The sequence below is a fragment of the Acipenser ruthenus genome, chromosome 5 (genome assembly GCF_902713425.1).
Source record: "Acipenser ruthenus chromosome 5, fAciRut3.2 maternal haplotype, whole genome shotgun sequence".
Classification (NCBI taxonomy): Eukaryota; Metazoa; Chordata; class Actinopteri; order Acipenseriformes; family Acipenseridae; genus Acipenser; species Acipenser ruthenus.
This window is the reverse complement of record NC_081193.1, coordinates 29,764,712-29,775,689: the sequence shown is the minus strand read 5'-3', so window position 1 is coordinate 29,775,689 and position 10,978 is coordinate 29,764,712. Positions and strand designations below refer to the sequence as shown.

Sequence of the window (10,978 nt, the reverse complement as noted above, 5' to 3'; positions counted from 1 at the left end):
GACCGTTGGTGTGGTGGTCCGTCTTTCTTTAATACACACAATCTCAATTTCATTATCGATTAATAGTATTCTACTCACTTTAAGAAAAGCCTCCACTAAAACTTGGCAGAAGCGCGCTTAATTGCCGCTTGATTTGAATTTCTTTATATTTTTTATCTACTTTTACAATGTGCGACTCGTACTTGCGAGACTGTTTCAACTCTGAAGACCTCATACAATTTGTGACTCGCGCGGGCCCCCTTTAGGTGTGGGGCCCTAGGCCACCACCTTGTTCGCCTTGCCCTGCACACATACACACACACACACAAAATTATATAAAATATAGTTTCTACAAGTTTTACTACTTAGAATTTATATTTGTGTGTGTTTGTGGAACATCTAAAAGTTATATTTCATTAACACTAGAACCACCTTTTACAATAGATGTTTTTATTTTGAATATAACCTACAATATTCAATCATATATATATATATATACAAGCCTGTTGTTATCTCTACTGGACCTGGCAGCCATCAATTCCTCCGTTTTATACAAGGTAGGAGAGATTTCATCTTGAAGCCCACAGTGCTTCAGCAGAAAGCTGCAGGCTGCAGCAGCTCAACCTGGATTTTGTGCTGCGAGTGACACACACGCAAAATAAATCATGTTACATTCGTTTTAGATTAAAAACTACTTTTACAGTTTTGTATGTACTTAAACCTGTTTACACAATAGTTTCTTTTGAAATGTTTATTTTATTATAGTTTTTAATTTTTTTTTAAGTAGTGCTTTACATGTGGCAAGTTAGAAAGTAAACCCTTTTATGTTTAATTGTTCATTTCAGTACAGTGTTTCGGCTGTGCAGATGTTTGATATGATGTGCTTGAATAAAACTTTTGAGTTGTATCCGATAGTTTGTCTTTCATTTTAATATTGATGGTGTTTAAAATGTACCGGCGGTTGTAGGTATGAGTATAACTGCGGCGGTTCTAGTGTTGAAGTAGTCCATAAATGTACAGTGTGTGTGTGTGTGTGTTGTGTGTGTTGCACAGCGGTATCGGCACTATGCTTCAGTGCGAGATGTCCCGGGTTCACGCCCGCCCTCCGTCTGTGTGGATTGCCTCGCCCTGTGTGTGCGCCTGCCTGCGGGAACCAAGATCGCTATATTGGTGTCATTAGTGGGATGCAGGTACCCCGGTACGCACTCGTCGGACTGTAGCCTGGTTAGCAAGTCCGGGGTGGACTTGAGGCTGGCAGGGGAGAGTGTAGCGTGCACGGGGGAAGGCAGCAGTAGGGCTGGTAGGTGACGTAATCACACACAATGACATAAGCCCAATATATGCTCCTTGCAAAGGAGACGGCTCTTTTGTCAGTGCGAGAGGTCCCGGGTTCGCGCCCGCCCTCCACCTGTGTGTGCGCTTGCCTGCGGGAACCAAGATCGCCACAATATATATGCCACAGTATATACCCTGCCTTATACCCCCCCAGCCTAAGCCCACCCCCCCAACCCACTCTCTCACCAATCGCTGCAGCACATCACTCTCACTGACCGCCTGGCAACAGCAGGAGCTGCACCATACCTCACCGGGGTGTGATCCGACTGGACTGCTATAAACCCCCTTCACCAACCCTCACTTAGCCACTTTCTCTCTCTCCCTATTTTACCCCACACACACATATACACAGACATGCTCAAATTTGTTGGTACCCTTACAGCTAATTGAAATAATGCTTCTTTCCTCCTGAAAAGTGATGAAATTAAAAGCTATTTTAGCATGCCTTTGGTATGTCATAGAATAAAGCAAAGAAGCTGTGAAAAGAGAGGAATTATTGCTTATTCTCCAAAGATATTCTAAAATGGCCTGGACACATTTGTTGGTACCCCTTAGAAAAGATAATAAATAATTGGATTATAGTGATATTTCAAACTAATTCGTTTCTTTAATTAGTATCACACATGTCTCCAATCTTGTAATCAGTCATTCAGCCTATTTAAATGGAGAAAAGTAGTCACTGTGCTGTTTGGTATCATTGTGTGCACCACACTGAACATGGACCAGAGAAAGCAAAGGAGAGAGTTGTCTGAGGAGATCAGAAAGAATATAATACACAGACGAAAAAATGAAGCTTTCAAAGAAAAGAACACCATACCTACAGTGAAACATGGAGGAGGCTCGGTTATGTTTTGGGGCTGCTTTGCTGCGCCTGGCACAGGGTGCCTTGAATCTGTGCAGGGCACAATGAAATCTCAAGACTATCAAGGCACTCTGGAGCCAAACGTACTGCCCAGTGTCAGAAAGCTCTGTCTCAGTCGAGGTCATGGGTCCTCCAACAGGATAATGACCCAAAACACACAGCTAAAAGCACCCAAGAATGGATAAGAACAAAACACTATTCTGAAGTGGCCTTCTATGAGTCCTGATCTGAATCCTATCGAACATCTATGGAAAGAGCTGAAACTTGCAGTCTGGAGAAGGCACCCATCAAACCTGAGACAGCTGGAGCAGTTTGCTCAGGAAGAGTGGGCCAAACTACCTGTTAACAGGTGCAGAAGTCTCATTGAGAGCTACAGAAAACGTTTGATTGCAGTGATTGCCTCTAAAGGTTGTGCAACAAAATATTAGGTTAGCGGTCCCATCATTTTTGTCCATGCCATTTTCATTTGTTTTCTTATTTACAATATTATGTTGAATAAAAAATCAAAAGCAAAGTCTGATTTCTATTAAATATGGAATAAACAATGGTGGATGCCAATTACTTTTGTCAGTTTCAAGTTATTTTAGAGAAAATTGTGCATTCTTCATTTTTTGTGGAGGGGTACCAACAAATTTGAGCACGTCTGTATATATGTGTATATATATATATATATATATATATATATATATATATATATATATATATATATATATATATAATATATATAATTTATATATATATATATATATATATAAATAAAAAACTATGTTAATAGCCTGAAGTGGGTGTGTATGTGCTGAAGTGTACATGCAAAGTAGTTAATTCAATTTTTCATGTTATATTAAAGGAGCCTCTATTTTATTTTTTTAATAAAACAATTATAATAGATGAATATGTAAGGATTTTAATGGTGCCACACATAGTTGTATCTTGTGAGAGTCTAGTTTATTTCAAATCCCTTAATATATATTAAACAATGTTTCATATTCACGAGATTCTGATACAATGCTATTTTTTGCAAAAATGATTTACAAGCCCTGTACAATGGGTAATCTGTAGAAGTTCATATCCATTACAGATAAAACAGAGTGCAGTCAATCAAACATTTATCCTGAAAAGTACTTGCAGCTACACTGTATACACACTTTGAACTCTGCAAATAACCCAATGCAGGCATTAGTACAGCAGTGTTAAAGGTTACCAACCAGCTACACAGAAGATATTTAAAAGAAAGCTTTCTAATGTACAACTTAGCATTCTGTTACATTTACATTGCCACCGACAACAATACGCACTTTGAATGCATATGGAAAAATAAATATGTACACAGAAATGATGCAACTTTTTTGCCATTAAAATAATTTGTTAATCATAAAAATCTGATATTCTATACAAATTGTCTTTGACAATTATAATGCACTGATTTGCATTTCTTTAAAAAAGTTTAAAAAGGACAAAGTTAATCTGATTGGCCCATATTTTATGCTGCATCACATATTTGGTCTTTACACCATGCAAAAGGACTACAACTACAGTTATTTACAAACTGTAACATTTAAGTAGCTCATTCACACCTTTATTAAAAGACCACCATTCTATAGTGACCACTCAGTTGCAACCCCATGTATACATTATAGTACTTCCCATATTATTACCTTTACTTAAAAGACCACATCTCAAAAGGAGTACACTGATACAGTCCACTGAGCGGTTGTTTTTAGCAGGTTTGCCTGGACTGCCATACAGAGTGCACAGCAATAATCAAATCGTCCAAGTTTGAACTCTTATTTTGCCCTGTTTACAGGATCTCCAATAAGTTCTGGGCACCAAGCTGCTCTGTTTGCAATCTGATCACATTTCACAATGAGGTCATAATTGATTTTGTCCGTTATCACGCTGTCCTGCTTGTATTCAGGGTGGTTTGCAACAAACTCTCGCATCCATCGAGCCGTAGTCATCAGCTCCCCTACACCATAAACACAAATGCATGCATGTTAGCATGGTACTGTACATTAGAAAATGCCCTGTATAAATATAATTGAAACTTAAAAGGAGTCCTAACGAATGCCCCTTTTTAGCATCATCACTGGTCCACCTTTTTATTGCAGTGTTTACATTTTGTAAGTTATGATAAGTTATTTAATGACAACAATCCTAATCAAAATCATAATTGCATTCTGGGGGTATATAGAGGTGTCTATCGGTCTGTATGATAATCTTATCTGTGCTTATTGTGGATATACAGTAGACCAGGGTGATTTACTTTTTCATGACACTGTTTAATTTGGTCCTGGGTCAGGTAAGAGGTAACTTGAGACATACCTGAAGCCCTCTTCTTTATTAGTTTAAGATAATTCAATATGGTGCACCGCGTTTCCACGTCTACTTCCATGTTTCCCAGGTAGCAGTTCAAGATTGGTATTAAACCGTGAAAGACACCTTCCTAAAAACACACAAAAACAAATTGAAATTAAGATGTGCAGAAACATAGTAGGGTTGGGAGAATAATCAATCAAGAAATGAATAAAAGGTCAGCAATTGTATTGTTGGATGATTCATTAGTTTATTCTACTTTTTTAAAGTCATATTTAGCTCAAGTACAGAAATGTGGAAATTATCTTATGAACAAGTTTGGTAATTGTTAAGAATAACTGTTATTCATTGAAAATTATAACCACAAGGCTATAATCCACTTGTTGTACTTTCCCAACAATAACAAGGTCATAATACAGACTGAATTGTACTACTTAATAAAACCAAAAAAGGAGCAGACACTCGATTTACTACCCCTAAGAAGCAAAGATAATAAAGCTTAAGGATTGATTTGAACTTCCTCTCAAAGAATGTGTGGTATAGCAAATCAAGCACACCCACCTTCCCATTAATGATTGTGTCAATGCTCATCAAAGCACACTCTTCATTATCGTTGTCTAGGCCGTTTTGAGCTGAAGCACCTCCATCAGCAACAGGATTACAACCTACATTAACAATGAAAGAAAATAAACTACAATGACTTTCATACAATTGATATGCAATACTGTATCTTGTAAAACTGAATAAGGAGAAAGTTAACAAGTGGAAATGTAAACATAACCATCTGCCCCACTACAGGGCTATTCCAGGACAATGGTATGTTTGACACACAAACATAATAAATATCAGACCAATGGTAAGCCCAATATTTATTTGGTAATGGGTCTATCCGAATACAGTACACAGAAGTTTGATCAATCAAAAGCTCTGTTTGGTTTGAAGGAAACAAGAAATCAAAAGTGCTTTGGTACAGTCGTCTAGGTAGCATTTATTCAGGTCAATATCTAGATGTTAAAAGGTGTAGACATAATAATAATAATAATAATTATAATAATAATAATATCCCCAGCAACAGGGATATAGTGGATGTGGACATGGGTATGTCATACTTTGCATTTTTCCATATATCTGAAACTTAACGTTATTTAGCATGAGTTATATCCATATGTCACCCTTTTTACAAGTTTTTCCACACTGTAAGTCAGTCATTTTAATATATTTGAAACTAGGAATCTAACACCTCTTTCTTACCTGATCTTACCCGATATCTAGTTCTTGCATACCAGTTTTGCTTAATTTTTTAAGGTACGAGTAGGCTTGTTGTGTGTTGTTGCATCCTTATGATCATCAATGTATGACTAGAGGTATATTATGGTAGGAATGCAACAACACACAAAAAATTATTAATATAATTTCAGTATTCAGTAGGTTATTCCCATTTAACACATTTGTTACTCAATGCACATATATACAACTATGGCCAAAAGTTTTGCATCACCCTATAGAATGAACACATTTTACTTCATAAACTTAAATGAAACCTGATGAATAATGTTACGTTAACATATTTAATTACATTCCGCTTTGTAGTTTTCCATATACTTAACGCAAACTTGACATTTCAAAATCTAACATGAAAAACTGTACTACTATTATGGTTTCCGGTAGACTTTTGCAATATTATTTTGTAGTTTCTTTGATTACTAAATGAATGATCAAAATTAATGTCTTAAATCCTAAAATTCAAGGTGATGCAAAACATTTGGCCATAGCTGCATATATAAATTGCAAAGAAATGTACAAAAAATGTGAAGAGGAACACTTTAGTAAACTTGCCTTTAAAAATGTCCTTCCTGAAGTAAAACATTCCTTCAAGCACAGCATTCCGTCTTTGAGCAACTTTCATATTTTCATCAACCTAACCAAAAAAAAAAAGAAAAAAAAAAGGAATAGCATTCATGTTACAAGAGTTAGAAGCCATCTAAAATAATAATCATTATTGCAAGCATACAAACACAGTACACTAGCATTAAAAACAAAATCTCATTGAACTAATTGAAAAGATAATTATGACAGCCAATAACGAACTAGAAATTGGAGTTTTGTGACCATAAACAAAGCAACCCCGGTAGCATGATCCAAGGGGTATGTCATTATATTAGACTGAACGGCTTATAAACATGAAGTAAAACGGAAATGTGAAAAAGATTAAAAACAATGTGGCACTGAAGTTCACTGGACATCACCTGTAATGGAACTTAATTTAGAGAATCGTAGAATACCAACTATAAAAGACACTATGTCAAAGAACGTGGTCTGGATCATTCATATGGCCGGGGTAATTATTTATTTTTTTTAACTTAAGACAGTGAAGAATACAGCCGTGTACCAAACATGTTTGGCAGAAGCAGCTTTGCAAAGAGAAAAAGAAATGTCAGGAAAGGGGTCATTTTTCTTGTACAACAACCACAATTGAACTTGACCTACAGAATCAGAGAATGCACCTACCAGTATCTTCAAGCCTTACGTCTATCATCCAGAAACCAAAAAGTCACAAAACCCCAATATGGCAGTCATATTAGGTCACAGGTCAACGTGAAGGATAGCATTATATTCTGCCCACAGTTTCCACATTTATATGAATATATCCTACCTTCGACAATGGAATCAGGAAGTCTAGTTTGTATGAAAGAATCACTCTTGTGAGCAATACAACAAATACAACGTATGCTGAGTTTTCAAAGTCTGTCAACTGGACCTGTAAGGGAAAATCCAATGTTAGTGGAGATTAACAGTACTGACCATGGTAAACAGCTCAGATATATTTAAAACTTGATTTTATTAAGCTGACTATAGTGGCAAATTCAGAAATTTGTGAATATGCCTTTTATCAACAAAAAACGTAATATTGCCTTGTTCACTGTTACAGAATATTAAGAACAACCTCCTCTCCACTTGAACCATGTTTGGTATTGTGCTCAATAAACTAGATTTAGCAAGAAAAAGTTGCTAAGAAAAAGTTTGCCAAAACCACTGAAAGTACACAAAGACATATTATTGACTGAATACAATTGCATATTTCTTTTATTGTCTGAGAAAAATGCTAAAATGTGCTATGCTGTTGCTAAATGTTATCACCAGTTAGTCCATGTTTCTACACCTTTTATGGATCATGCTAACAATACCACTTGCCAAAACACTGCAAATAGTATATTCCATACAGTGGTGATTTTCTAGTCGAGATCTTTAGGCTCCTTGAAATTTATATTGCTGTTGAATCGAGTTTCAAGATTCTAGTCCTGTAGAACTTAGAGGACATCTTTCTGTGGCATAAGAAACAATCTTCTCAGGAAGGAACCTGATCCTTGAGTTTTATAATTTGAGTAAAGCAAAAGATGACTTACTTCCATTGGGCGGAATTCTACTCTCCACCCAATGTCAGAGTTGGGAGGAGGAGGTTTAAATCTCATCGTCTGCCAGTTGGTTGACTGAATGTTCTGTAATTGAGGTAATATAAAAAAACGAAAAAGGTAAACATTGGTAGTCTATTTAGATACTAAACGTGCTACTCTACCGTGCTACTTCTTTTTTTTTTTTAAATGGCAATACCTCAAAATGGTCAGACTCATTCTCATCATCCAGATTAATTCTCTCTTCAAAGAGAGTCAAAGGATCACGGATAAAAAGATGTGCGATATGCTGCGCCAAGAGCTTGTCAATCCCTGAAAGAAAAAGGTTTTATTTATATAAGACTCAAGGCCAATTTATAAAAGCAGAGGATTTTTGCACTGCCATGTAAAAAACATGCACCCGTGTCTCAAACGAGTCTGAATGTTATCAGTTTAACAATGGCTTCTGAAAGTGATTAAAAACGAATGCCAGAACTGTAGTATGTGTATTTATTATCTCCTGAATATAGACTGAGAACATCTTGTACAATTATTATGAAACAATTCATGTTCATTTCTTATGGTACCCTAGTCTACACACATGCTGGGAATGTTCATTTACTTTCTGATGACTATGGCAGATCTAAGCTGGTATTTAAAAGTGTGTTTGGAATACATGTACATTACTAACATACAGAGCTACCCTGTTATAATGTGGTTGTCGGGGTCCATAATTAGGAGACGCATTATTTGTGTTTCGCCTTATAACGAATATTGGCATTTGTGTTCTAGAAATGGTTTACAAATAGCAAAATTAACTGTGGAAAACCGTACCGTGGAAAATGAAGTAAGGAGACACACACAATTTGCAGGTACTCGAATCCACGGTTTATTGGGGCAATTATTCCCGGGCACTGTTAGCCTGGACCACACCAAAAACAACAAACAGTCTTGCACATTCACACAGCAGCTTGTCTGACTCAGCTGTCAGCTCTGTCTACGTTGATGTGGGCTTTCATGTCCGCGCCTACCCAGACGTCAATCAATCCCGGCTGAGGCAAGCTTACCGCTTCTCTGCTTGCACGCACGCACACACGGTCTGTAGACCAGTCGTGTAACAGTATAAATCCTGGGTAGTTACAATATATACAGTACAATAGAAGCTGCTATTTCACCAGTTTAAAATTTACACCACTCTTACTTAAATTGTAGTTTTTTTATAATAAATGTTGTAAACTGTTAATAAATAACACAGAATCCTAGGATGTTTATACACACTTGTATTGTTTCATACTTGTTTTGTAACATTAACGATACTTTAAAAAGAAAACAAAAAACAAAACAGTGCAAGCACAGAAGCTTTATAATATTTGTCCCAGTTTCAACTTAAATGGGTTCAAATATGGTAATGTGAAACAACAATAAAACCCAAAGTTTGTGAGTCAAATTGCATTATGGGGAAATGGGAGCCACGACCTTACCATTTTATAACTGATTCCGCACTATAACGGGCTGCATTAACAGGGCAGCACTGTACTTGTTTTAAAAAGACATACCCTGAATAATAATAAAAAGAGCTTAGCAGTTACCTGCTTCTAAAAGTTGTCTGTTGATCTCTTCATCTATTGTTAATTCAATGTCATTGTATTTTTCACCACAACAGGAGAGGTAGCTGTCTATGGAATCATATCTTGATTTATTGATCCGATATTTATTATGTTTTAGGGGCTGTAAAAAACAAAATACAGGTGAACATACAAACATATTAAAAAAGAGTGTAAATACTAGAGTTAAAAAAACAGCAAGGTTGTGATTCCAGTTTTATCCTTCTAGTTGATAAAGACCCTTGTCTCAATATATCTGCATGCACGAAAAGTGAACAGTGTAAAAAAAAAAATCTATGCAGAACCCCCTCCCCCACAAGCTTTGCCTGTTTTCAAAAGTGGATTAATATTTTGTCTTTAGTTCAAACAATAATTGTATTTTTTTGCCCCAAATTTTCACCTGGTTTCTAAAACAGAAACAAGTTAGGAGGATAGATAATGACAGACAGACAATTCCAAAGGCTACGTTGACTTTCTAAGAAATAAAAAATAAAACAATTACCCTACCTCTAAGCCACGCTCTTCACGTGTTCGGTCATCGACAGAAGCAGAGATCACTCCCCAACGACAGTCATTATCAGACACATAGCCTCTATAAAATGGAGAAGCTGCACTCAAAGCCATCTAGAAGACAGTAAAAATAAATAAGTAAATAAATATTGAAATGTATACTAAATATTTTAATGAGCAATCCACATCAGAATTGCAATGATATGAAATCTTAGTAAATGTACTGCCATGGAGAAAGTAAATATTTAAAAGAAAACAAAACACTGCTGTCTTTGTCATATTTATTGTTTGTTTTATTATTTGGTACTTTTTAAAAGCAGCTATAAGTGGCGGAATAATTAATTTACAGTACATGCAATATATGGTTTTCGGCTGACTGCCAACACTACAAATTGTTCAAGTTTGATTTCTAATATTAGTTATAGACATCAATTCAGAATGTGCCGTTATGTCTGACAGTACATTAGGAGGATAGTTTTTTTGTATTCACTAACTAATCCATTAGTTCACATACTGGTACCAAAATGATTTTATTTATTTTTTTTAAAGTGTGTTCATTTACAATATTTGCCAGCAGACCTGACGCGTATTGGAGACCAGCGATTATTTGAGACTGGCGTTTATATAAGATCTCTAGCTTCACATGCTTCATGAGGTCATTGAGAAGCCGCTAACACACAACCTTGTAACATCGTAACTCAATTTAAACATTCCAGCAACTTTGTTAAAATGTTGCGTGTCAGTGGGAACTAAGTAACAGAATAACAAAATTACATTTGTATTGTACACCCTCAAGTATAAAGCAAAAGTATACAGTCTTTTTATATGCACTGCTTAACAAGGATACGGTATGCAAAACGTTGGAAAACGAACAAGCAGAAGTACGGATTTGTATTTAAAAATGGAATTAGATCTTCTAAAATGTTTTTAAAAATGAACAATAAAAGCAGTATCATTATCGAAAATAATTTATTGTTTAATCTCAA

The 10,978-nt window shown here is 35.9% G+C and overlaps 1 protein-coding gene across 1 annotated transcript in view; it reads right to left on the bottom strand.

The window, feature by feature from the left end:
- Positions 1-3,060: 3,060 nt before the first annotated feature.
- LOC117402252 (glutamate--cysteine ligase catalytic subunit-like) overlaps positions 3,061-10,978 on the bottom strand; it is a 20,011-nt gene continuing 12,093 nt past the window's right edge. The window contains exons 8-16 of the mRNA XM_034003218.2: positions 9,990-10,106; positions 9,468-9,606; positions 8,099-8,211; positions 7,894-7,986; positions 7,143-7,247; positions 6,326-6,407; positions 5,051-5,154; positions 4,499-4,619; positions 3,061-4,142 (exon numbers count right to left, since the gene is read on the bottom strand). Of these exons, the coding sequence (XP_033859109.1) occupies positions 3,961-4,142; positions 4,499-4,619; positions 5,051-5,154; positions 6,326-6,407; positions 7,143-7,247; positions 7,894-7,986; positions 8,099-8,211; positions 9,468-9,606; positions 9,990-10,106 (1,056 nt within the window). The 3' untranslated portion in view covers positions 3,061-3,960. The remainder of the gene's footprint in view (positions 4,143-4,498; positions 4,620-5,050; positions 5,155-6,325; positions 6,408-7,142; positions 7,248-7,893; positions 7,987-8,098; positions 8,212-9,467; positions 9,607-9,989; positions 10,107-10,978) is intronic.